We start from the raw sequence: 27,384 nt of genomic DNA on the forward strand, positions 1-27,384 counted from the left end.
GACCAGGCGTCCAGGTTAAATGGAGTCCATGAGCTCTGCCAAAATCTCAGTGCCCCCAGGCCTCTGATGTGCTCTGATCCCTCTGTGGGGCCGCTCACAGCCCCAGCACGGCTGCTCCAGGGCACAGGGGCCCGCAGCCGTCTGCGCATCCTTCCCCAGGTGTGACCCGACCCCGGCATCCATCTGGAAGCCACAGTTCCAGTCCCGGTGGCCTAACAGATGGGCAGGAGGGCCAGACTGGCAGAAGCACCTTCCGGAAGCTGTCACCTGGTACTAGGTCAGCGTAGAGACCGTAGAGTGGGGACAGTGCTTCTGCAAGGTGTGACCGTTCATACAAACGAGGCAGGGGAGTGCGCACCCGCAGCCCAGAGCAGGGGGCCAGCCCAGGGGATGGAATGTACCCACTCACAAGAAACGATGTTCGAAAAGACAACAGATGCACCGGGTCGGGGCTGGACAATAAGTTTATACACACCCACTTCAGGTCCAACTCATTTACAAGCATTTCATCACAGCGCCTGCTTGGGGGCCCACAGGCGCGACCAGCCTGTCCCTGGACAGGTCCTCACATCGCAATAATGCTTTATTAAAGGGCAGATTAATATGCAGCTTTTGGGGGGAACATTTTTACAAATATCAAAAGGAACAAATCAAGCATCCTCTATAAAACTTTCCAGACCTCCGGGGAGGCCTGCGAAGCAGGACAAAGTGCTCTTTACACAGGACTCGCAGGACTTTCAAGTATCCAAGAGGCGTTTGTGAATGCCCTAACCATTCTACCTACACACACCGGGCCGGCGGGGCACTCAGCAGGGGCCGAGCGAGCGGGCGGGCACGGGGCTCTCACTGGTGTCCATTCCCACGGACCCCCCGGCTCCAGAAGTGGTTCCGCACGGGGCCGGGGCCTCTGCAAGGCAAGAGAGGGAGGCGGCTTTAGCTGGCTGCACCCCCAGACTGGGTAGGGGCCCGAGTCACTGCCCCCCATGCCCCCCTGCCCCCTTCAGACAGCTGCACTCACAGCCCTCAGAGCCTGTCCCCTCCTCAGCTCACCCGGTAAGAGCCAAACGTTGGCCTTCCCCACTGCCCACTCGGCTCCACGCCCCTCCTTCAGGTCTCCCCAACTGAGCCCCTTCCACAGGAGAGCCAAGACTACACCCTAAGACTCCACCGCTCCCCTCCTGGGACTCAGCCCAGGGGTTGGCGCTGCAGGTGCAGCACTGCCGATTCTCTGGGAAGCTTCTGGAACAGCACCCCGACGTGGTCAGCATCCCAACTGCAGGCCCATTACTGTACCTACTTCTGCCATGGCTACTGAGTCCAGTCCTGCTGTGCACACGGCAGCTTTCAGATAAGTCAGATCCTGCAGACCCTGGACCAGAACCCGCCATCCACACCCACCCAGCCCGCCTAGCGCCTCTTGGGGTCTCTTAACTCAGCCCCACTCTTTACAGACGGGAGGCGCGTGGGAGCGAGTGCACGTGCATTCTTCCTTTCCTGCCAGGTTCTCACCCCCAACATCCGAGATGTCCAGGATCACACAGTCGCCGTCCTCCTCTTCCTCCTCCTCCGTGTCTGCCTGGAAGCCATCCAGGTCCCCGGCTCCAACCTGGGCAGACAAGGGTGCACGGGCCATTAGCAGCAGCAGATGGGCCGCTGTGCCCCCCGAACCTCCACCCGATCTGGCCACAAGTGAGAGCCTGTGAGCAAAGGAGCCTTGTGGGGGGAGAGAAGGTTCTCTCAAAGGACCTCATTCAGATCTCCCAAAATGACCACCGGCATTATTTACATTACAAAAATAATTTGCCGTTTTTTCTGAATCCGCAATCTGGGTTTCTGGTTTGGTCTGAAACAGACAGGGATAAAGACCCACTTTCTCAGCCAGCCAGCGTCTCCTCCTCTGCCCGGGCCCTGACAACTCTCTCTCGTCACTCATGCTCAGACCACTGTCGCCAGTGACGACACCGTCTGAGCCGCTGTGGGCACAACCTCCACCGACTTGCCGGAGCCGCTCATTGGCTCTCATCGGAGGGGACAGAAGGACGGTGTGGAAAAGAAGGCCACTTTTAAACACCAACCATCCATACAAGCGCCCTGCTCTCTGGAGATGAGCAAAGGGCCAGCAGAGGCGGAGACGGGCTTGTTTCAAAAGGGGGACTGTTTCTCAAGACACTCCCGGAATTCCTCTGCTACAGGAATCCGCATTTGCCTGGAGAAGGGGTGACGGCACAGGACCGTGGGGTGAGCAGCCTGCCGGCCCGGCCGGACAGCCCCACAGGCACGACGGTGGCCCCAGAACAAGCAGCGCTGCCGCCTCCAACCACCTGTCTCCAAAGAATTCACTGGCTAAGGAGAGCACAGCCCGGCTCTCGACCGTGCTGATCGGGAGGCGCTCGGCTGGGTCTGTCCAGCAAAAGGAACGAAGCGGCCACATACAGCCCTTCCCGCTCACGGGCCCTGCAGACAGGACGCGCAAGCGCCGACGAACAAGGCTCCCCGCATGTCCGCCAGTTTGCAGGGGGTCCCCATCCGCAGCCCTCCAGGCCCAGGACAGGTGCTCAGGCTGCCACTGCTGCTGGCAGGGGGCCCAGGGCCCGCCACACCCCCCATGCTTGGAAAGGCATTTAGCCACAACGAAGACTTGACTCTGGGGAGCACCTGTTCGGGGTCATTTTGATCAGATGATTTTTGACTGGAAAGGGAAAAGAGGGTCTCTCCCCATTTCAGAAAAAAACTGCGGCCCAAAGCTTGAGTCACCCTGGGGGCCACCCAAGACCACAGACCTGGTGCCTCACCTCAGCCCAGTTCACCTGACTGATCATGACCCCTTGTGAACACATGGCGTAGTAGGACGACTGCCAACTCAAAAACATCTTTAAATTCCCACAAGACTAAAAAAAAAATTAACCAGAATTTAAGTAAAAATTTGAAAAAATTAAATTCCCACAAATTAAAAAAGCTCAACCCAATCTAAAACATCTGCACATGTTCAGAGTTTGGCGACGACTATCCCCAAGGGGAGAGGAGTGTCTGTTAGCGGCTTTACCAAAACGCAAGTGGAAACACTCCTTCTAGAAGTTGACCTGTGTCTTGCGTGGTTTATGTGGGTGCTGTGCAGCGGGGGGCGCCCTGGCTAACGCACGCCCCAAGCCGTGCCCCCGCCCCGCCCCAGCAGAACCAGAGTGCTGTTGAGTGCTGCTGGCCAGGCTCATTTACCCAGCCTCCCCTGCGGCGGGGGTGGCTGTGCCACCGAATTCGGGCCGGGAGGACTCCGGTGAAGTCCGCTGGGGAGGGTTTCCCTTTCCAGCTAAACGGAAAGTCTCTGCTGCCTTGGTCCTGCTGGCTGGAGCTGAGACAGCCATCCCGTGACCATGAAGACAAAGGCCACATGCTAAGGAAGGAGAGAGTGGGACACGGGGGAGCCTGTCGTTACCGGAGCTCAGGACAAACCCCCATGTGCTGAAGCTGTGACGCTGTGGCCCCGTGACCGGTGGCCCGACACTAGGACCACCGAGTTCTGTGTCCCACTCTGCAGAGCAGGGGTGAGGCTAACTGCCCATGGAACCGCTCCCAGAATACCCCCAGAAGCCAGGCGCTCAGGGCTTCCCTCCCCATGAGGCACACACTGTGCGGACCCACCCTGCGGTCCTGGGCCGAGCGAAGGAGCACACATGCGTACAAGCAAGCAGGCGGAGGGACAGAGGAAGAGGGAGAGGAGAATCTCCAGCAGACTCCCCGCCGAGCACAGAGCCTGACGCAGGCTCAGCATCACGACCCTGAGATCCCGACCTGAGCAGAAATCACGAGTCAGACGCTTCACTGACTGAGCCACCCAGGCGCTCCTCTAAGGAGCTTTCACAGTGCAGACTTCAGGGGCGCCGGGCTGGCTCAGGGGGTGAAGTGCCCGACTCCCAGTTTCCGCTCAGGTCATGCGCTCAGGGTCAGGAGATCGAGGTCTCATCTGTCTGCAACATCAGCAGGGAGAAGGCCAGGCATCATTCCAGGAGCCATTTCTCCCGCCTTCCTGTTCTGAAGCCACTTTACTTTCTAAGCTGAAAGGAAGAGCAGCTGTGGGCAGGAGCTGGGAATGCGGGCTATCACCGCCCAGGTTGCGGCACGCAGCTCCCCAAGTCACATGGCCCCCCCTCGGAGGGCACCGGACGTGAGCCGGAGACACGGCTCGAAAGACACCTTCATCACGTCCTCCTCGTAAAATCCGTAACCCTGTAAGATGCCTGCCTGAGACGAGGACCCAGTGCTCACTCTGCAAAATAGGTTTCCGGTAAGAGTAGATGCATGAAAGGAAAGAAACTCACCACATCCCTATTCCAGTAAGGAAAAAAAATACACATCCAACATCAGCGAAGGCTGTGCCCGGGTCCCTGCCCCTGAGCACGCAGCCGGCACAGGAGATGGGGCGCCCCCGTGCCCCCAGGACCCCAGGCTCCGCTCCTCCAAGCACTGCCTGTCTGTGATCAAGCAGCTGTTCGTGCGACAAATTCGTCTGTGCGCCTATTAGATGGTTCTGCTCGTCACTGTGTGGACAAGGTTGAGCAGAGTCCCTGATGCAGTCAATGCTTTGTAACTACAGTAAGTGAATGTAAAAGCAAAAATAGATAAGAAAAAACTAAAAAGTCACTGCACAGAACACTGTTGGGGGCTAAAAAGCAATGAGCCATCGGGGTGCCCGGGTGGCTCAGTCAGTTAAGCGTCTGCCTTCAGTTCAGGTCATGATCCCAGGGTCCTGGCATGGGGCCCCACGTCGGGCTCCCTGCTCAGCGGGAAGCCTGCTTCTCCCTCTGCCTCTGCCTCTGCCCATGCTCTCTCTTTCAGATAAAAAAACAAAATCTTAAATTAAAAAAAAAAAGGAAAAGAAATGAGCCATCGAGCCAGGCAAGGGCACGGAGGAACCTTAGAGGCACATCCCTAAGTGAGAGAAGCCGGTCTGAGAAGGCCTCACACTGTGTGCTTCCAAGTCTGGGGAAGACAGGGCCTTGGAGACGATAAAGAGCTGGGTGGTTCCCAGGAGTCGGAAGGGAGGGGGGAGGAGGAGGAGGAGCACAGGGCACGTTTCGGTCGGTGAAGCTACTCTGCAGACCACAGCGGTGGATACGTGTCATCACACATTCGTCCGAATCCACAGCAGGTGCAGCACCAAGGGTGACCCCTACCGTCCCCTGGGGACTCGGGGTGAGAATGACAGGTCCCCGTGGGTTCGTGGATTGGGACAAACGCACAGCCCTGGGGCCGTGCTGATGGAGGGGAGGCGGTGCCTGCGGGGACCGGGCGAACGTGCGAAATCGCTATACTTTCTGCCAGTTTTGCTGTGACTCTAATAAACCTGCTCTAAAACACAAACCTTACTGAGTGAGAAAGCCCGCCCCGCCCCGCCCCTCACCTGCCCGTCGTGCCTGCGCTTCTTCATGAACTGGGTGATGCACATGCTGCCGGCTGACTTCCGCTTCAGCGAGACGGGCGTCCCCTGGCCGGGCCCCGTGGCGGGGACGCTGCCACTGTCCTCCCTGGTGGCCGCGGGCACCATGGTGACGTAACTCCACTGGCACGGCACGGGCAGGTGCTCCTGGTCAAAGGTCTTCAGCACCTGCGGGTGGACGTACCAGCACATCCTGAAATCAGGCCTCTTCTCGTACACCGAGTTCTCGGAAATTATCCGCTTGAGCCTGGCCTTGGAGGGCACGGCGGCGTCCTCGCTGGTGGTGGGGGTCTGCGGGCGGGAGGAGCTGGGGCTGGGCGGGCTGGCAGAGCTGCTGTCAGGACTGCCCGTGTCCTTGCTGAGCAGCCCCCGGCGGCAGCACTCCTGGAACTCCCGGATGATCGCTTTGCTTCCGTTCACATTCCCGTGCAGCAGTGGGAGCAACTGCCCCAAGACTGGCGGGGGCGGGGCGGGGAGACACGGGGAGAGAGAACACACATTGCACAGGGCTCCCCGGTCTGTCACCAAGGTCAGAGACGCGGTCAGCTTCGGGGTGGCCTTTCAAGGGTAGGTTTCAGACACACTCGTGAGCTGCAGGAGGCTGGGAAGCCCGTCTCCCGAGGCAGGATTTCTCTGGATAACCTAGCACGCCTCCCTCTCCTTAGTCATGGTCACCACGCTCTCCTGAGACATTGGGCCTCCCCTGGCTCTGAAGAGCGAGGAGGCAGAGTCCTCAGGGACGTGTGCGACCTTGAGCCAGGCACGCTGGGGAAGCGGGCTAATGAAAGGACCGCCCCGGACTGCTGTCGTCTTAAGGAAGGAAGAGATGTGCTCAGCAAGCGCTGGCTTTTGTGATTTGTTGGAAGGACTTCTACAGCCTAGTCCAGCCACCTAATAAAGTCTCCCTGGGCCCAGGACAGCTGGGATCCCCTCCCGTTCCCGCCAGGCACCGGCACTCACTCTGCTGGTCTCTCTTCTCTCGTCTGCAGGCCTTGGGCGTCTGCTCCTCCTCGGAGGGGACTGTCTCCAGAAGGCACGCCGTGAACTGCTGCAGCACCTTCAGGTCGGCACCACCATCCTTATCGGCTGCCCAGATGCAGCCAATCTTCACGGGCTGGAGCACGCGGAACCTCTTCCCTTTCGCCAAAAACTCGTCCCACTCTTTGGCCTTCAGTTTCTGGCGAACCTTGTGGTTCTCTGGGTCGGCACACTCCTTGCAGGGCGGAGAGCAATGCTCACTCAGGGTTCCCAGGCCCCTGAGCCTTCTCATGCCGCCCCCAGGGCCGCTGCGTCTGCCTCTCCTGGCCCCCACGGCGTCCTGCACCCCTCTTCCTAACATCACCGGCTGGGAGATAGCAGAGTGCTTCCCTAGACTTAATGTGACTGACATTAAGTGACTGACACTTGCACCCTTTGCTGTTTTGGGATGCACCCATCCTCTGGCCATGACTGGCAGAGTCTCAGGTATTCTCCAAGCCTTACCGGTAAGCTGCTCAAGGCCACTCTAGATTTTCTGGGGAGGATGTGATGCCAGGGCCGTCCAATTCCCAACCCCAAATCCCACACCCAGTTCACCCTCCGGGCCAGGCTCCTCCCACGCCAGGCCCAACACCGCTCTCAGGGACGGAGAGGCTCATGGGCTCCAGAGACACAGCTGCCTCGCTGGTTGGAAATACCCGAGGAACACCTGCCCCTCTAGTCTGATCTGGAGAGACAAAACCACTCCCCCGGGGCAACGTCCTACTTCTCCATCTCTCCACTGCCCCAACACTACAACCCGATGGGCTGTCGGAGCCCTAAAAGCAGCCATCTGGCAGAGTCTAGCAAGTTGGTGGCAGGGGTTGGGGGTTAACTTGAAGGGGCACAGGGGAACCATTTGGAGAGACAGGAAGTTCTAGATTTTATTTTGGGTGATGGATTTACAAATGTCAATCATTAAAGCTCACTGCACTCAATAATTAAGATCTGCATGTTTTCTTCTAAGTTCATTATACCTCAGCTAAGAAAATGTAAAAAGAACGAAAGTGCTTTAGCACAAACCCCCCAGCCTCTCCGACTCAGGTTTCTCCTCACGCCGCCTCCCCACCTGGGATTCTCTCCTACCTCTGCAGATCCCACTACCCTCCCCAAGCAAAACCCAAGCTCAGGTCCCTGCGACCCCACAAATAACTACATGTTGGGGTCACAAAATGCACGTGGAACCAGGTGGATGAGCTAGGGCTGTCACACAGCCTTAACGGCCCCCAGGATAGCAGCCAAGCTTGGCCCAGCGAGCTCTCTCTGGGACAGTCACCACCCTGCTCCCTCACCTCGGTTACTCCCTCGTCCTCAGACAGGTACCCATGGGGCACGAAAAAACCATCATCCTCATCTTCATCTTCTCCCACTTCGTCATCATCATCCTCAAAAAAAAAAAAAAGATGTTCATAATATGTGGCAACTGAATATATACCTCATTTAAAATGTTAACCTGCAAACATCTAAGGAAGAAAAAACCATCTACTGCCTTGAGCATCATTCTTATGGACACAGGGTCCATAAGAATTCATGAACGAATCCCATTATTTGACGGGGGAAGGGGTGCAGGCAAAACACAAGCGAGTGAAGTCACCCAGATTTAAGACAGAAGAGGGGGTGGGGACCAGGGCAGACCAGGGGTAAGCGTGCCCCACCTAACAGGGTGGACACTGCTCAGTCCCACAGCCAAGTGGGCTAGCGTCACCAAGTAAGGTTTTCCAAGAGAAGTTGGAAATCTGGTTGTTGTTTTTTTAACTATTCTTTTAAAAATAAGGATTTATTTATTTATTTGAGAGAGAGAGAGAGCATGGAGGGAGGGAGGAGGGCAGAGGGAGAGAGAATCTCAAGCAGACTCCCTGCTCAGCACAGAGCTTGACATGGGGCTCCATCTCACGAGCTTGAGATCGCTACCCGAGCCGAAACCAAGAGTTGGTTTCCCAGGTGCCCCTGGAAATCTGGGTGTTAAACGCCGGCTGAAATTTTCAGACAACACTGCCGTCAAACACAGGCTGGCTGTGAGTGAACTCAGCCTTCTGGGCGAGACCCGAACGAGGTGCAGGTGCATGCTCACCCCCTCACTATGGGAGAGGGACTCTCCCGGCTCCTCCTCTTCCCACTCCTCGTCACTGTCCACCTCATAGTCCAGGAGCTTCTGAGGAAACAAAGACGCAGTGCGTCATGGTTGTCTTTCAGGGCTGGCAAAGCAGAAACGCTAGAATCCAGGAGACCAGCATAAAAAAGGCAAAGCGAGGAGATGCAGACAGACAGACGTGCCTGGACCAGCAGCACCTCTGCCACGTGCTCACCCTGTCTTGGGCCCAGGGGTCCCTTGGATGGATGACAGTCGTCTTCTTATTCCATGTCCCCCAGTATGCCGGCCGGTGATTCTCAGAAAACTGTAGGAGTTTCATTCTGCCAAACTTCTTCCTCTTAGGAACGCCATCCACCTTGCCGCTCTCCACGATCAGCACATCGCTGAGGAAGAAACCCAGTAATGCGCCTCCTCCGCAATATGCCCGCTCAACACCCAGGCTTCTCAAGGAAGCAGGCCACCAACATTTTACAAAGATGGGTAACCACCTGCTCCCAAGAAAGCTAAGGGACGTTCATTCCAGGGACACAGAGCAAGGAGGAGGGAGAAACAAGATTGCCAAGCTGCTGCCCCACAGCAGTTATAGAACAAGGAGATCAACAAGAACAGCAAAATGTCCTCCCAGGGAGGCCGGCACGAAAATAGGATCCCTCCCCCAAAAGACCAGGAAGCCAGGCCAGGCAGTCTGCCCTCCTGCGGCAGCGGTTTTCAACAACGCCACTGCACACGAGACTTCAGCAATGAAATTTAGGCTTTTGGCCCAGGAGGGAGACAGCTGGCCCAAGGCCACGATGAGCCAGCACCGGACCAGAACCCAGAGCTCTGCCCTGGGCCCCCCAGGACTTTCCAACTGTGCTCTGACATCACCAACAGGCAAAAGACGGTCTCCCTGGCCACTAACCTGTTATAAATATTCGTGTTTCGGTTTGAAACCATGGTGGGTCCAGACCTGAGGGGCTGCCGGCCTTTCAGATCTTTCAGGAAGGAGAGCTCGCCATTCTGTTGCTGGAGGAGCTGGTCCAACTGATCACAGAGGTCTTGGTCGAAAGCAGTCCGAAACCGAGGGGCGAGAACCATGTGCTCTTTAATTTCAAAAGGGGCGAACTTCCCGCAAGAGCCGGCCAGGGTCTGAAATGGAGAAGAGGATGTGATGTACGCCTGTGAGGCGGGACGCCTGCCGCTCAGCAGCCTCCAGGGTGAGTCCCTGGACATGCGGCACGAGCATGTGCCTTTTCGCATTCACCCAGGTTGGTAAGTCCAGGAGACACACAAAAAGCTACACGCTGGGTGATGTCATTTACATGAGTTTCTGTAAAAGGCGAAACTACAGGGCCAGGAGTCAGGTCAGCAGTTGCCAGGGGCTGGGGGGCCCGAAAGGGGAGGAGGGTGCTGAGTACAGGGAGCAAACTGGGGTGACAGCAATACTCTTGAGTATGGGGGTGCTGGGGAGCCCGACACATTGTCAGAACTCACCAAATGAGCGAATTTTACTGAATTATACCTCAATAAACACGGCTCTTTAAAAAGAAGGGGGTGGGGTGCAATAGGACCTGAGATCCCAGGTGAGGAAACCAAGCCCCCGGGGAGTGACCGCTCACCCAGAGCCGCACCGTGACAAGATGACTCACGACCCAGAGCCCGTCTCAACACCAAAGGCGGACATGAACCTGACACATTGGTGTCTGTTCCCTAAGAATCATTCCCCACAAATTCTGGTGGATTTACTCTCCCCCCTCAGAGTTCCTTCAGCATCTGCCATGTCTGTCAGTGGATCCCAAAGCTGGCAGCACATGAGGACTTGGGGGGTCAGGAGGAGAGTCTAGTCTACGAAGCTGAGTATAAGCCAGCCTCCGACCTCACTGAGCAGGTACTGGCCGCACAGCGGGCCACCCTGCTGAAGACCCTGAGGCCCACACCAGGCCCGGGGGACGCTCTGGGACAGGAGCCAGGCTCCATGATTTTGTAAAGCTCCCTGGTGCTTCCCAATACACAGCCAAAGCCAAGAACCAGCCGCCCGCCCACCTCACTAACAAATGGGTGCTGGCATATCGGGCACCCATACGGGACAGAGTTAGGACCAAGCCCCCATGACCAAGGACTCCAGCCAAGCTAAGGAGCTACACATAAACAATGAAAAAACAGGCGCCTGGTTGGCTCAGTCGGTGGAGCCTGAGACTCTTGATCTTGGGGCTCTCAGTCTGAACCTCACAGTGGGTGTAAAGATTACTTAAAAAAAAAATCTTTAAAAACAAACAAAACACAAACAGCAAAAACAAAACAAAAAAACTAGGAAAGAGAATACATCTGTCTATGGCCACAGGGTACACGAGGCTTTGCAACCATAAGCTAACTGGCATAAAAAATTTTAAATGTCGACATTAAAACACAAAATTTCTGTAGGATAAAAGACACTACAAACAGGCTAGAAGGCTTGGGCTCCCTGCTCAGTGGGGAGCTTTCTTCTCCCTCTCCCTTTGCCACTTCCCCTGCTTGTGCTCTCTTGCTGTAATAAATAAATAAAATCTTTAAAAAAAAAATAAAAAAATAAACAAACAGGTTAGAAAGCAAATAACAGACTGAGGGAATATTTGTTGCGTATATCACCAAGAACAAAAATCCTGGCTGTGGGTGGCTCAGTCAGTTAAGCATCTGCCTTTGGCTCAGGTCATGATCCCAGGGTCCTGGGATTGAGTCCCGCATCGGGCTCACTGCTCAGCGGGGAGTCTGCTTCTCCCTCTGACCCTCCTCCTTCTCATGCTCTGTCTCTCATTCTCTCTCTCTCAAATAAATAAAATTGTAAAAAAAAAAAAAAAAAAAAAAATGCAGAACTAAATGCAATGTGGTATCCTTGATTGGATCCTGAAACTGTGACAACCAAGTAAATGGTCACTTAGCATACTTTTTAACACCTTTGCAACTTGTCTGTAAACGTATTCAAAAATAAGTGTTTATAAAAAGTGCAAAAAGTACTTGAGTGTGGGGACGCCTGGGTGGCTCAGTCGTTAAGCGTCCACCTTCGGCTCAGGTCATGATCCCGGGGTCCTGGGATCAAGCCCCGCACCGGGCTCCCTCCTCTGCGGGAAGCCTGCTTCTCCCTCTCCCTCTCCCACTCCCCCTGCTTGCGTTCCCTCTCTCGCTGTCTCTCTCTCTGTCAAATAAATAAAATCTTACAAAAAAAAAGGAATTGGCAAGTCACAGAAGATATAAAATGGCAAACAAAACACAAAAAGATGTCCAACTGGAATCAAGGAAAAACGTAAAGTGAAAGAATGTCAATTTTTTTGCCCACTGGATTGGTGAAGGTAGAAGAAAACACATTCCATTCCATGCCAGTGCAGGCGGGGAAGAGCTAATTTCCCCACAAGGCCCAGCACGGACATTTCTGCTGGGGGGGCACCTGGGCAGGAACTAATATAATCAGTAATTCTGTCTGCGTGCGTATCCTGGGACCAAGCATCAAGCCTGCTTCCAGGCAGCCGTCCTAGGAAAGGCACACGGGCACAGTGTCAGTGACAGTCATCGTGCCACTGATGGGGCAGCGGCGGGGCAGTGGCCATATAGACTGCGACCCCACCCACAGTACGGGAGGTGGCAACAGGAAGGACCAAGCCGACCCAAACGTGCCAGCATGGCAAGGATCCAAGATACAGCGACGTAGACAAAGCAAGGACAGGACACATCCATGACTCACCACCTATATAAACACACAAATACACCAAAGGATGTGAATGCACAGAAAGGTCTAGATGGACACCCTTGCATCAGGGGAGACGGGTGACCTCCGGAGCATGGAGGGAGGGAGAAGGACGTCTGAGGCCTATATAAACACACAAATACACCAAAGGATGTGAATGCACAGAAAGGTCTAGATGGGCACCCTTGCATCAGGGGAGACGGGTGGGAGCATGGAGGGAGGGAGAAGGACGTCTGGGGTCTCCAGAAGCAGATGCTGCTAGAAGGCGACAGATGCCAGGCTGGAGAAGCAGAGCTCTGTGCTGAATTCTGAACTATTGTTTTATGCTTAATCTCGCCTCCTATCCCAAGCCTCAGCTCCCTGAACGTAAGGACTAGGTCTTCTCTGGCACTTTCCCACACAGCTCCCAACGCAAAACTGTTCAGGAAGCAACCTCCGAACACTTGGCAGGGGTTTTAGTAAATGTGCCACTTTTAGCCTTTTCAAGGACATAGCGAATAACAAAATATTGCGTCTCCAGCCTCTACCAGAAACAAATCTCCCTCTGAAAGCAGAAACCCCCTCTTGATGAAAGGGAAGCTACCTGGTCAGAAGATACGCTTTTACTTTTCAAAAGGAAGAACATGACAAAGACAAAAAGTCAAGCCAGAGGAAGCCAGTTGCTCACCTTGGGGGCCTGTGGGGTCTTTGGCTTCTGAAAGAACCTCGTGATTTCAGCCTTCTCTGCTTTAATGCGCTGCAATGGAAGAGAAGATGAGCACGAACAAATGAAGAGAGATCGTAGCCCCAAGAACGGGAGCCCTAGCGTTTTTCAGCTGAAAGCATTCCTTTGATGTCAGCTCTCCAAACCCACCAACACAGGCCAGCATCAGCCACTCTGCATGCCAGCGAGCTGTAGGTGCAGCCTGCCCAAGCCACCTGGCTTCCCCAGGCAAAGGGAACACTCCGCAGCAGTTCTGTGAGAATAACCTACCTTCTCTTCTTCCCGCAACCGTTTTTCCTCTTCCTTTTTCCTCTTCTCCTCCAGCTTCGCCCTGGGAGACAGGAAATTCAGCTTCAGCCCAGCAGCGCAGGTGCACACAGACCCAGCCTGCGCTGGCGAGGTGCGGCTCAGGGGTCCCGGGCAGGCATGCGTGTGCAGTGTGTGTGTGTGTGTGGGGGGGGATTGTGTGCTCCCACTCCCCTGCACCCCCCCAGGCCCCTGCACCGCCCCCACCCCAGCCCTCCAAGGGCGCACGCACTCCAGCGCCTCCTGCCGCTCCTTGCGCCGCTCCTCCTTGAGCCGCTGCTTCTCTGCCTTCTCCTTTTCATCCTTCTCCCTTTTCTCGCGCCTCTCTTTCTCCTTCAGCTCCTTCTCTTCCTCCTTCTTCTTCTTGGCTTCTTCCTTGGCCCGCTTGGCCTCCTCCTTCAGCTTCTCCTTTTCCTCTTTCTCGGCCCGTAACTTGAGCTGCTTGCCCAAACGCTCCTTATCCTGCACCAAGAGACGGTCCCACAGCTGCGTCCCCACGCCTCCCTGGAGGGCCCACGTGCGGGGGGAGGGCTCGGAGAGGTGGCTCACCCGGGAGGGACCCCACTGGCCCGCGCCCTCCCACACGGGCCACGCTGCTGCACGGGCCGCTAGGAGAAAAGTGATGGCCGCCAGCCATTTGTCACAGGACCTCCTGGGCAATTCAAAATAAGATTCACTCAAAATACCATCTTTAAACATGAGGCGGAGTTTTATCTTTTTACTTAATTAAAAACAATGACCTAAGAACCTCCCAGCTACCTAATCATAAAACCATGATAAAATACACAAAAACACCTGTAGGTTTTGCTTCCCTATCTTTAAAACAAAAGCATTTTTCTTCCCACCTTCCCCAAACCAGCTCAGATTATAGGGTTTATTTTATTTCCTCTGAAATGGAAGATCAGGATGAGGCAGGGACCGGGAACCTGCTAAGTCAGGGGGGAAAATGAGAATAAACAATAAAAGCAAAAAATGAATTTCTTTTTATCTTTACATCAGTTCCTCATTCCAAACAACTGGCACATGGCCTGAGGCACTGCGTTATTATATAAGCTTCAGTTCCTACTCAGCAGGCTCGCCTGCCACACGTGGGCACTCGTCTTCTGCCATAGCACCAGGGAATTTTCAAGGACTCTATCTGTCGGAAATGGGTTTCTCAACATCAGGAGTCTGGCAACTCCGCTTTTGGTCTGGGCATAGGACTGTGCCCTCATCTCTAGGGAATATCCTACCCTCTGCCCTGAAAAACCTCTGGTTGCTTTAAGGAAAGCCACAGAGGCTCCCTGTTAGAGATGGTGGAACTGCTCAGTTCTTACAAAGTATCCTCTGCACCTTCTTCTGACTGGTCGGATACCTGAAGAAGGTTACTGGTCTGGAGAAAGCGTGCAAGGCTGTGAGGAGTCGCCTGTCCCCATTGCTAAATAAGAAGGCAGAAGGCTTCTGGAAACCAGCCATACTTGAGCCCCATGTCCATCCCCACCCCACGTGCGTCCACCTCTGAAATTCCAACCAAGAATGAGAGAAACTCTAAAACCGCCGCCATTAAAACCTGACCCACAAAGACTGAATGCAGCCATTAGGTGGGCGGCACAGGAAGCATCGGGTGAGGACAGACCCACTGTCATCATCAACCCTTCCACAAGCTGGTGGGTGGGCGGGGGCAGTGGGCTTCCCTGCTCTTTACGACAATGAGAAAAAAGTCCTCTGCTTTGAAGTGTGTGACATGTGGTGACCTCCAGATGACAGAAGTGAAGACTCAGAAGGCAACACTAGACAATAACCACCCACCTAGTCATGGCCACCAAACCAGCACAGCACACGGGAAGGGGCCTGGGAGGCAAATTTCAACTACAACAATGGGATGCCCAGCTCTCAAGACAGTATGAATAACAATGATAATAATAGTAGAAGTTTAGAAAAGGCTACGTGCAAAATCTTCAGATGATTTAGCAAAGCTAAAAATTATGATGCAACCCACAAGTCCCAGGGCACAGCTGTGCGAAATGAAGCAAGAACCAAAGTCATGGTCAGGACAAGTGGGGAAAGGTGACAACAGGCAAAGGAGGTGCACGGGGGCCTTGCTTACTATTTAATGCAAAAAGCACAGCAGGTTAACTTTCTATTTCAGGGGAAATGTCTTACTCTTTGCAGTCTGCGCTTGTCCTTCTCTGCAGAAGCTTTGACCAATTTCTTAGTTATCTGAAACGAAAAACATTTCTCTTTAAACATGGGTTGTTTCAATCACTACAGCACATATAACATATCACACACTTCTTTGGGAAAGAAAGGGAAGGAGGTGGATAGACGACTCACACGATTAAGAACTTCTTTACAAAAAGAGCACAGTGAAAACCTTTCCAAACAGAACCAAAAAACCAAAATGTCATGGTGGGGTCATGAACTCCAATGAACATGCACATGCATGCATCTGGGGATAAAACAGGAGACCGGGGAGACAGATAACCAAAATGAAGGGGGCCAGGCACAAAAGAAATAGGGCAGCCCCTTCCAATTTTTCCAAGAGGAGCTGATACTGGCAATTTTATTTAAATTTTGTAGGTAATGTCTAAAAATTAACACCGTGAATCAAATAAAACAGGTCTATGGGCTGGATTCCCATGAGCCACCAATGCGTACTCTCTGCCTTCTGAGATGTGGAGTGAATGTTCAGGGGAAAAGGTCAGCTTGCCAGAGGTGGTGATCTGGTCTAGGACCCCTATATCCTAGAGCACAACATTCTCTACCGCCCTGCTACAAAGTGAGCACGGGCCGGAAGGACTCACCAAGACGCACCGTGGGATTCACTCCCTATGCAGGCGACGTGGCCTCAGGTATGAGTATGAACAAGTTCAGACTACTGGCCTAAGCTATCTCCAGAGCGGGGAATCCTGAAAACCAAACCATCCGATGGAAGAACAGTGGGGAGGGAGCACGCAGACGGGAAAAGCAGTAACTCCCCGGGCTCCTTGGAGACTTACAGAGGCAACCAAAATGTGAGACTGAAGAGTCAAAAAACCAAAGGCCTATTCTCTTGACATGCTCTGTCATATCGACAAAACTAGGTAGCAGTGATTTCTCTGAGAAAGCCCAAGACCTCGTGCAGAATACGAATGACAGATTAATAAATTCAAGAAGACATCCTTCTTACCTGGGACACACCGAGTTTCTTGGATTGAGCCTTCCCTTAGGAAATGGCTGAGCAGTCACATGAAAGCCACTTGCCGGCAAGGACCTCAAACGCCACCCACATTGTGCCGGGATGCTCAAGCCTGTCTGTACTAAGCACGTGCCAGCACAAACACCAGTGACCAAAGTGGTTTTACCAAGGGCTTGAGACAAAGCATCTGCCTCTCCAGACTCCACTCTGCCTGCCAAGTCCCTGGACTTCACCCCCACCAGAAAGGGTTTAACAGCAGAATCTGCAAGTTGCTGTATCTCTGTTGTCCTTTGCGTTCAAATTTACAGTACCAAATGTGATGGCCAGATTCCCTCGTGAGGAGAGCACTTGAGGGAAAAAGTCTTGCCCCACACTTAGTGAATTTCAGATGTGGAATCAGTGCCTCTTACAGAGCTCCCCCTCCGCTGTGAGTCCAGGCTTACAGTTGACATGACTCCCAGGAGCCGGCTAAGGATCAACAACCACAGCAATTATAATTTCACGCAGAAGCAGGGTCTACTGCTTCCCTAGGCGCTCAGGTGAGCCTTACTGGTCTGATAGGTTAGCTTCCTTTTTTTTTTTTAAAGATTTTGTTTATTTATTTGACAGAGAGATAGAGAGAGAGCACAAGTAGGCAGAGAGGCAGGCAGAGGGAAAGGGAGAAGCAGGCTCCCTATTGAGCAGGGAGCCCGACGCGGGGCTTGATCCCAGGACCCCAGGATCATGACCTGAGCCGAAGGCAGCCGCTTACCCAACTGAGTCATCCAGGCGCCCCTGATATGTTATCTTCTTGACATTTGGCCCAAGTGTTTATGGAACTCTCTCCAAGTGGAGACCACACGCGTTACCTATCTGGAACTCAGCTGTCAAAAACAAGACCCAAGATCCCAGAAGGAAGCTGAAACACACACATCAACTATCCCGTGTCGTCAAGACTGACTGAACTATGTGCACGAACATCCTTGCACTTTATTTGGCAGGATCCTCTCAGAGCCACTTGCTCTGATTTTATATATACAGGGAGATTTAATTTCTTAGCTCATAAGCAGCGGCGAATGAGGTGAGGAGAGGTGGCGATGCGGCAGGAGCAGGAGCAGCTAAAAACCTGCCGGCAGGGGAGAGACAGCAGCGGGGAAGACATGCAACCCAAACCGCTCCAGCCATGGTGGAGGGCAAGCAGGCAAGATTCACCTGTGCCTTCCTGTGAGCTCCAAGTGCTACTGAACAGCAGCCCAAGGAAACACGCAGAAGGAAGCTCATTACAGTTGTTTTGTCAAGGCTGAGAATGAGAGACAACGGAAACATCCAGCAACGGGAATGACTCCGTGAACTGCAGTGTGTCCACACCACAGGTATAAGATATGGCAGCTAACGAGAGATCTTCCCAGCCCTGTACAGAAAATATCAAAAATACCGAAGACATCCCAGAATGAAAAAGAAACATATTTACAGCACATGGCTCATGTAAGGAAACAAAATGATACTGTGTATTCCCAAGAGATCTTGCACACACTGGTGAGGAGCTCCTGGGACAGCCCAGGCCAGAGGGATTGTCATGCTTAGATTATGTCTTTTTGAACACGAAGAATTTAATACTTGTATAATTTAAGTGATACTGGGGAAAGTTCCAGTGATCTGAGTTCATTTGTATAGATTCAGAGATTCCAGTAACACAACTGTATCAACATCATCATTTATAAAAAAATAATTCTTGAATCACCAATAAAGCAGGCTGAATTTCACAGCTAAATGTAAGCAATCTTCTATTCCAAATGGTAAAATGCTCTAATGCTAAAGAGCAACTGTTTAGCTAGTCAGAAGACCCTGGATTATCTAAAATTGGTATTCTTAAATAACTGTTTTTCAAAGTGAGATTCTCTAGAACCCCTGGAGTACTTTAAAAAAACAAAACAAACAAAAGAAACAACAGAATGAAGCTCTTTGGGCCGACCATCTCAGACTCCCTGGGAAGATACAGCAGGATCTGCATTTTAACCAGTTCCCTGGAAGGGAAACACACACACACTCACTCACTCACTCGCTCGAGGACCATGTCTAGGGAATCCAAATGCAGAGATTTCATGGTCCAACTCCAGGACTATGGGAGCCAAATAAAATCAAACACATTACATAGTAATATGAAACAATGTGTAAGCTTCCACGGAGTTTCTACCTACAACCAGGAAAGGAGGAGGTGGAGAGGGAAAGTGGAAAAACAAAAGTATTCCCCAAACTAATAAGGGTCAGGAAAACCTTGAGCCCCCCCCCCCCCAAAGAGAAGGTGTTGGTTGAGCACCAAACACAAAACTAACCAGCAAATCAAGAAACTCCTGCTCCTGGGGGGCGGGGGGGAAGGGGGGGGAGATAAAGGACGAGGCTGTGGGTGTGGCCGCAAGTGGTCTGTCTTCTGCCTCTCCCCGGGGAGTCTTGCTCTCACAGCAGCCAGAGGTGCCCGATGATCACTTCACTTTGCTCTCATCCTTTTGCGGTTGACCACCATCAGGAGGCTCTACATCCATTCCTGTGATGGACCAGCCCGCCTGTGGGTGGCAGAGGCAATTTTCTGCCACAGGCTCTGGGGCGGTCTGAACCTTCACCACTCACAGTGTAAATTATTTGCAAAGCCACGTGAGAACACTGCCTTCTGGAGCATTTCAGACCTCCAAGCCTGTGTTCAGAGTTAAGATCCAACATCTCAGATCTCAGGATCTCCTAACCGACCACACTCAGTTCACTTGCTCAGCTGTCCGAGTGCCATGTGGGCCAGCAGACAGAAATAAAATTGTTTCATGACAATGCCCAACTATGTCACTTCCCGAATCTCAGGCTCAGCTACAGGCATAAAAACAAACTTAAAGGGACGCCTGCGTGGCTCAGTTGTTAAGCATCTGCCTTCAGCTCCAGGGTCCTGGGATTGAGCCCCGCATCAGGCTCCTTGCTCGGCGGGAAGCCTGCTTCTCCCTCTCCCACTCCCCCTGCTTGTGTTCCCTCTCTCGCTGTGTCTCTCTCTGTCAAATAAATAAAATCTTAAAAAAACAAACAAACAAACTTAAAAAATGAAGTGCTTAAGAAGAATGGAAACGTGTACACGTCCTGTTTTCTAGGCTAACTGGCTGTAACATGTCACATGACAGAAGATCTCGGCAAAGTAGAAGCAGCAGTCTGGAAGGATTTCAAGCAATTGGCTGGGCCGAACAAGATGGCTGACAACAAAAAGGGACGTCAACTCTGATTCTCAGAGTCTGAATAATGGCTCGCGTGGAAGTTTAAAAATGTATCTCCGTTTCCAAGAAAAAAAAGATTGCTCCAGGGGCGCCTGGGTGGCTCAGTTGGTTGAGCGACTGCCTTCGGCTCAGGTCATGATCCTGGAGTCCCAGGATCGAGTCCCGCATCGGGCTCCCTGCTCAGCAGGGAGTCTGCTTCTCCCTCTGACCCTCCCCCGTCTCATGCTCTCTCTCTCTATCTCATTCTCTCTCTCAAATAAATAAATAAAATCTTTAAAAAAAAAAAAAAAAAGATTGCTCCACTCTTGACATTTTGAAAACCTAAAGAGAAAGCCATTTTTTTTCTTTTCTTCTCAACTCCTCAGGAGATAAAAGCCAAAGAATCATCTAGAAAAATAATGAGTCTCTTAGAGATCAAATCTCAGAAAGTGATCAAGGTCAAATCAAGCAGGTACAGTAGAGACTGAATGATCCAACCTGGGATCTGATCCTACATTAAAAAGCAACCAAAAAACAAAACAACCTAAGGGCATCTGGCTGGCTCTGTGGGTGGAGCATACAACTTTTGATCTCAGTCCTGAGTTTGAGCCCCATGCTGGGCGTGGAGCCTACTTAAAACAAAACATAATGTAAACAAAAATTCTACAAAACCAAAATACTGAAAAACAAAACCCCAAAAACCCAAAATAAAGAACACTGTTAAACATAAATCTGGATTCTTGACTCATTTTATCAGTTTTACCCATAAGACCCTAAAAAGATGGGTGAGAGCAGAGACAGCTGCCATCGTGCTGATCACAAACCAGCAACAGAAACAGGCATTTCAAGTCATCTTTCTGTGCTCCTTAAAAATGGTGTCATGTGGGGCACCTGGGTGGCTCAGTCGTTAAGCGTCTGCCTTCGGCTCAGGTCATGATCCCGGGGTCCTGGGATCGAGCCCCACATCGGGCTCCCTGCTCTGCGGGAAGCCTGCTTCTCCCTCTCCCACTCCCCCTGCTTGGGTTCCTTCTCTTGCTATGTCTATCCCTGTCAAAAAAGAAATAAAATCTTTAAAAAAAAAAAAAAATGGTGTCATGTTTTCCTTTTGTTCTTGTTGCTCTGGGTGAGGTTTCTCGTGGGTGTCTAGGTTGACGAGAGCTGACCCTACAGAATCCCCATTTTATTCTTCCTGCTGTCTTGGGGTCTCTTCACCAACACTCGTTACCATCAACACGCTTATGAGCCTGTGTTGGAACAGCAAGGAGAAATGGAGGGAGCTAACATTTGACATGAGGGGTCACAGTTGCCTGCTTACAAGCGTTCCTTACTAAAATTGCTACGGTGACTAGCACCACTCATCAGGTGTGAATAACCATGGCTACCAAGATGGCAGTTCACAGAAGACATCCGACACACTGGAACTCGTACATCGCAATGGATACGTAACCGAACACTGCTAATGGCTTTTGATAGCCAAAGAATTCTGAATCAGCCTGTGGCCCCACCTGCTTGGCCACTAGCCACTGGGGTGACACAGTATCCCCAGGGGAAGAGCAAGAGGCTGAATACCATCAGCACTGCCACACCGGCATTCAGCAGAGATACTTACTCTACGGACAGGTGTGGAGGTGGGGGAAGGCCTGGGACTGCTGTGCATTTTGGAAGCAGACTGTCCCTCAGGTGAGCTGGTAGGAGAGGAAGAACCCTGGGACGAATGGCTAAGAACAGAGTCTTCTTCAGGGCCAGACTCCAGCATCTCGCTCTCAGAGGGCATGCCCTGGTCTGCAGGTGTCATGGGAGGAGACTTGGCTTGAGGAGGTTTCGCAGCCAGGATATCCTGCAAAACCACTACGGGCACCTTCCCTTTGAACAGGATGCCCCTGGCTTCACTCCAACCATCCTGGTCCCTCTCGGAGCATGTTCTTGGACCACCTGTCGGCACAGGGCTGCTTGGGGGCGAGGCTTTCTGCCCATCTCCACTCCTCTCTGCACCCCTGGAGCCAGCACCCTCCTCTGTTTTGCATGGAATGTCTGTAAGGGTCTCCTCAGGGTATGTCAGCTCATCCTCCAGACTGGCCTCCAGCGTCGCCCTGTCACATCCAGCTTCTTCTCTGACCCCACTTACAGCCTCCTCGGAGGGAGAGGCTGCAGCATCTAGTTTACTGTGGGCCACAAGGCCATCTAGTTGGTCACTCGAGTCCTCCGTCAAGTCAATGATGACTGTGGTCTGGTCAATACTGGTTTTGACTCTACTTCTTAAAAAGTTATCTAAGGGACCCTTCCCATTGACAAGTTTTGGACTACAGTCTATATCAGAGCCCATATGACAGTTGTTCTCCAAGGTGTCCAAAGAGGTCTCCAGATCAGGTACTTGACTTTGTGCAGGAGTGCCCTCAGAGCTCCTCATGTCATCTGACCCATCCTCACTCTTCTCCTTTGGAACAAGATTCAGGCGCTTGAAGGGCAGACGAGCTGAAACAGAGAGAGGAGGCCATCTTTATGGGGAACGTGTGAAGAGCGACAACCCATCAATAATTTAATATTCCATATGTTCAACAAGTATCAACCTTGCTGGGCTGGAGGTGGGCCCAGGAGGTGGGGATTTCCCTATAAAACACTCATGCCCTCGGGTTCCACAGTTTGCCCCTGTCCGTGATCGTTTCACCTCAAAGACTGTTGCCCTTAACGTGACTCCCCTCAACACCAAACTTGCTATCAGTCATCATGGGAGGAGGAAAGCTGCTCCAGGAGAACCAGATATCAAGTTTTAAAAATCAGAAACCATAGTTTTTTCTACAGTCACTTAGCTAATCTGGCCTAAGGGCAAATATACTACTCTTTTCATACAGAAGGATTTGGACACATTTATTGTCCTGTACAACAGTGGTTCAACCAGGGGCAGTTGTGCCTGCCAAGGATTTCTGATGAAGTCTGGAGATATTATTGGTTGTGATGACTTGGGTGAGCGACAAGGGACACTGCTAAGCCCTACATTATAGAGGATAGCCCCACACTGTGACAAAAAATTACAGAACATCAACAGTGCTGAAGTAGAGAAACCCTCATAGTCAGTGACCACTGGATTTGCTTCTGAGAACCTAAGAAAACAGTAACAATCACATGGATTCCCCAGCTTCTGACTGGAAGGTGCAATTGTTTATCTTGCCCCTAGCCCTTGAGGCTTCTGCTGAGAACCCCAGCAGAAGGCCCCTGCTCAAAGAAAATTAAAAATACAAATGAGGAGACAATGAAGGATATAAATTAGGAACAGTATTTAACCCTTCCCAGACAGTTACCTTGTATTAACTTCTTGACTGGAAAAGCTGGTCTGTCTTTGCAATCCATGGCTGTGAATGAAGTGTCAAAGGATAAGTTATTAAAAGTTGGAAATAATGAAGTAGTAAATACATATGCAGCCACCTACTATGTCCAAAGTGGTTGTCCAGTGGGGGCGATTTTGCCACCCCCACCAAGGGGCCTTTGGCAATGTTTAGGGACATTTTTGGTTGTTGTGAGGGGGGAGCGTCTAGTGGGTAGAGGACAGAGATACTAAATATTCTAAAATACACAGGACAGCACCCACGACAGAATTATCTGCCCCAAATGTTAACAGGTTGAGAAATTCTGTTCTCAACACTGTCATACCTTCTCATCTCTGTGTGGTAATTATCACTCTGAATCTTACATTATTATGTCCCCCACCCCCCCAATACCAGCTCTGTGACAACAGGGAGATTTGTTCCACACTGTACCCTTTGCACCTAGCTCAGAACTGGCACATAGTGGGACACCAATGAGCTGGTAACAGGGACAGTGGAAAGGGGAAAGATGGGGCACCTGGCTGGCTCAGTTGGTGGAACGTGCAACTCTTAATCTCAGGGTCATGAGTTCGAGCCCCACACTGAGTGTAGAGATTACTTAAAAATAAAATCTTAAAAAAAAGAGAGAGAGAGAGAGAGAGAAAAGGGAAACGAGTGCAGAGATGACAGAAAACACTGCATTACCAATTTCACCATTAATGACCCCAAAATGTTCTCCTCCAATCAACCCATCCCCACCACCAAATCTGCAAAATCAGAATAGGGCTTATTTTCTTTTTTAAATAGAGTCCATACTGGGGCGCCTGGGTGGCTCAGTCATTAAGCGTCTGCCTTCGGCTCAGGTCATGATCCCAGGGTTCTGGGATCGAGTCCCACACCGGGCTCCCTGCTCTGTGGGGAGCCTGCTTCTCCCTCTGCCCACTCCCCCTGCTTGTGTTCCCTCTCTGGCTGTCTTTCTCTCTGTCAAATAAATAAATAAATCTTAAAAAAAAAAAAAGTTTATGGGCGCCTGGGTGGCTCAGTTGGTTAAGCGACTGCTTTCGGCTCAGGTCATGATCCTGGAGTCCCTGGATCGAGTCCCGCATCGGGCTCCCTGCTCTGCAGGGAGTCTGCTTCTCCCTCTGACCCTCCCCCCTCTCATGTGCTCTCTCTCATTCTCTCTCTCTCAAATAAATAAATAAAAAATCTTAAAAAAAAAAAAAAGTTTAAATAGAGTCCATACAGGTAAAACAATTTAAAGCATGTTGAGCTTGCCAGGCTGGAGCTGAGGTGCTGTCAAGAAATAAGGGAGAATGTTCTCCTGCATGAAAAAAATCTCAAGAAAAGCATCTAATGATATCAAAGCTGATGCAGAAATGACTGTAAATAGAACTAAGTCTTTGGGAAAATATGCTTAAATTGGTTAGAATAAGTTTAGAAGCTGACACCCGCTAGGAGATCTGGCTTGAGAAAAATCTAGGTTACTTATTTGGGCCAATCTACATACGTTTTGTAAAAGATACATACACGTAAGTATTTTTAAAAAGCAGATCAAGGTTTCTAAAAAACTTGCTGTCCATAGATGAAACTGCTCTCGCCTACCCTCCAAGCTTGGAATACCAATACCCTGAGGATTCACATTTCCTTTCTACCCATTTCAAGACAGTATCATTCTCAAGCCCTTGTTTACCAAAGACATGATTTTCACCCCTCGACTGAAGTATATACGTAATCTTTACCTACTTATTTTTAGGACAACCACAAGTATTTACTGGTGTGGCCCTGAGTCACCAGCTTTGATGTGAGTGAAACACAAGTGACCTAGGCCCAGAAGCATAAAAGAGTAGCCCACCCAGGGATCTGAACTGTTCAAAGGAACACGTACAATTAACACACACTCCTGTCTAAAGTTACCAATGCTCTTTATTCTGAGATTACATGCCTCCTAATTTTATTTAGCATTAAAACGCACCTTCCCTTTATGATAGGGCGGTCACAGCAAGGTAGTGTTTTTTAAATTTTTAAATTAAACATTCTTACTGGATCAAATGACTGCCCAGGACAATCGGTCCCAACTTTACTGATATGAATCTTATGTCTCCGTGAAATTTCAAAGTTTGGAAACAACTGGAACAGTGCTTCTCAACGAGGGGGCCATTTTGCCCCCTCATCCTGAGGGGCCGTGCTTGGATACATTTTTGGTCATCACACACAGAAAAAAGGGGATGCTACTGGGATCTAATGGCTGGAGGCCAGGGATGCTGCTCAACACCCTACAATGCACAGGACAGCCCCAAATGTCAACAGTGCCCACCCAGGTTGAGAAACCCTGGAGTAGACTAGTTGATCTCCCTGTCAACCCTTAAGTCAACGAACAGGTTATTTGTCGGGCACTTACTATGTGCCAAGCATTGCGCCAGTGCTAGGGACAAAATGGAAGTCAAGCAAGGTAGACAGGCAGTCTGGTCCTCTTTGGTTCACCATCCCACGTTTCCGAGGCCCTGCCAGGTGCTAGAAAGCCCCTCCCAAGGTGGGTGGGGGAGGGGAAGGCAGGTCTTCACCTTGCACATCGGGCAGGATCAAGAACCCAGGAGTCCCAACTCCCTGACGATCCCACCATCCAGGCCTCTTACCTGGGCTTGCCCTGACCCGCAGACGCAGCTGTTGTGGTCCCCGAGCCCGTGTGCCCCCGGGCCTCAGTTTCCCCAACCGGCCAGAGGGTCGCTGCACGGTCCAACTTGCTCAGGGAACACAAACGCACTCAGCAACCTGCAAAGCCAGCCCTTTCGCCTCCCTGGGCCTCAGTCTCCCCTCCGGGCCATACCGACCCGTCACCGCAGAGAGCCCTGCAAGGACGAACTGACGCAAAAGCGCCGGGGAAAAAATGGTCGCGGCCGCAACAATAACGTCAAGGAGGGCGCCCTTCGGGTCGCAAGGCCCTGGCTCCGACCGTAACGGCCGCACCGACCGAACGCCGGCCGAAGAGGAGCGGGCCGGGGGCCGAGAGGCCCGTCCGCCCCCAAATGCCGCCTCGGCCTGCGCAGGCCGCGCGCCGCGCCCCCCCTTCCTCTCGGCGCGGGCCCGAACCGACCTGCGGCCGCTCCCCTGGCGCCAGGCGCCGCGCACTCCAGCTCCTCCAGCATCGCCCCGGCGGCGGCTCGAGCTCCCCTCAGACGGCGGAGGCGCGGGCTCTGCTCAGGCGGCCCCTGCCGCTCGCCCTCCCGCCCGCGCCGCTGCTGCCGCGGCCGCCGAGCTCGTATTTGGCGGGAACCGCGGCGACCCCCGCAGCCCGCGCGGTGATTGGGCGAGGCTGCGTCACGTGACAACCCGCCTCGGGAAGAAGGGAGGCCGGGAGCATCCTCGCGAGAACCGAGGCTTCCATTCCTCCCATGGCTCCCCTATTGGTATTCCCGCGGAGCACCGGGGCTTCCGCTCGGGCGCTGGTCATTGGCAGGGAGGAGGTGCCCTGCGATTGGAGGCAGACGATGTCAAGCTGAGAGTTCAGCACTATGATTGGCTGAGTGCGTGGGATAGGTCTGCAGGAGGAGGGAGGGCCAGGCTCTTACGTCATGACGAAACGCTTTACGTAGGGTGACGAGTGACAACCTGAAACTGCGGTTTAGAGCAAGAACAAAGTTTTTAGTTTATGCTAATTGGGCCTCGGCTGAATATTATAAGTATTAAAATTATAAATGTCTTTTTATGTGAACAACAAGGAGAAAATAAGTTAAATTCTGCGCAGCGCTTTAGAAGCATTTAATATGCACTAAATATATTCAGAGGGAATGAATGAAATGGATCTTTCTGGTTTAATCCTCAGGACTTTTGCACACGCTGTTTCCTCACCCAGAAAACTCTCCGCAGCTTTCTTCCTGGCTAGTTTCTATCTAACTTTCAGATCTTAGATCTGCACCTCAGAGGCGCCTTTCCTTCCCTATCCCCAACAGGGTGAAATTCCTACAACTCAGTTCTTTTCCCCTTTTTTTCTTTTTTTCCTCCTCCCCCGCCCTTTTTTCTTCGCAGTTCTTTTTCTTGAAGCAATTACAGCTTTTTTTTTAAATTAACGTGTTATTTGATTTAGTACCTGTATTTGTCACTAGCTCCATGAGGGCAGGAATAATTTAACATTGTATCCCCAGTACCTCTCAGTGACTGATACATTAGCAAGGGCTCAATAAATAGTTGAGTGAATGCATAAACTTCATTTGATTGGACTGTGTGATCATGTAGATTAAAAACCTCACAAAGAACAGAGACCTTCAGTGTCAACCTGTGAGCCTTAGAGTCGGTTTTCTTTAGCACCAATTTAATCCCTCAAGAGGAGAAGTGAGGAACGAAGACTGAAATTTAGCCCAAGTTCGTAATTCTATTGATTCTATAGATTGGATAATTAAAGCTGAATTTTCACAAACAATCATGGAACACTACATCAAAAATTAATGAGGTACTGTATGGTGACAGACATAACATAATTCTTTTAAA

General features: G+C 51.7%; 1 protein-coding gene and 1 long non-coding RNA gene across 4 annotated transcripts; one reads left to right on the forward strand and one right to left on the reverse strand.

The window, feature by feature from the left end:
- Positions 1-439: 439 nt before the first annotated feature.
- CHAF1A (chromatin assembly factor 1 subunit A) lies at positions 440-26,170 on the reverse strand. Of its 3 annotated transcripts, XM_034996602.1 has the most exons (16): positions 25,994-26,024; positions 25,536-25,761; positions 22,900-22,950; positions 21,213-22,075; positions 15,386-15,442; positions 13,476-13,705; positions 13,208-13,268; positions 12,902-12,970; positions 9,442-9,668; positions 8,755-8,923; positions 8,520-8,600; positions 7,741-7,833; positions 6,392-6,644; positions 5,396-5,886; positions 1,510-1,606; positions 440-907 (listed from the first exon to the last, which is right to left on the reverse strand). In XM_034996602.1, the coding sequence occupies exons 3-16, from the start codon at positions 22,946-22,948 to the stop codon at positions 807-809; spliced, it is 2,841 nt and encodes a 946-aa protein (XP_034852493.1). In that variant the 5' UTR covers positions 22,949-22,950; positions 25,536-25,761; positions 25,994-26,024; the 3' UTR covers positions 440-806. The 3 variants fall into 3 exon arrangements, with proteins under 3 accessions (XP_034852493.1, XP_034852491.1, XP_034852492.1); XM_034996600.1 differs by lacking the exon at positions 25,536-25,761 and having other exon boundaries at positions 25,994-26,170; XM_034996601.1 differs by lacking the exon at positions 25,994-26,024 and having other exon boundaries at positions 25,536-25,852.
- Positions 9,678-19,602, forward strand: LOC118004986. Its single transcript, XR_004677749.1, has 2 exons — positions 9,678-9,736; positions 19,505-19,602. It is a non-coding gene; the product is annotated as an uncharacterized LOC118004986 (long non-coding RNA).
- Positions 26,171-27,384: the final 1,214 nt, after the last annotated feature.

This window comes from Mirounga leonina, unplaced genomic scaffold (assembly GCF_011800145.1).
Source record: "Mirounga leonina isolate KUSES-001 unplaced genomic scaffold, KU_Mleo_1.0 Mir_94, whole genome shotgun sequence".
In the NCBI taxonomy this organism is placed as follows: Eukaryota; Metazoa; Chordata; class Mammalia; order Carnivora; family Phocidae; genus Mirounga; species Mirounga leonina.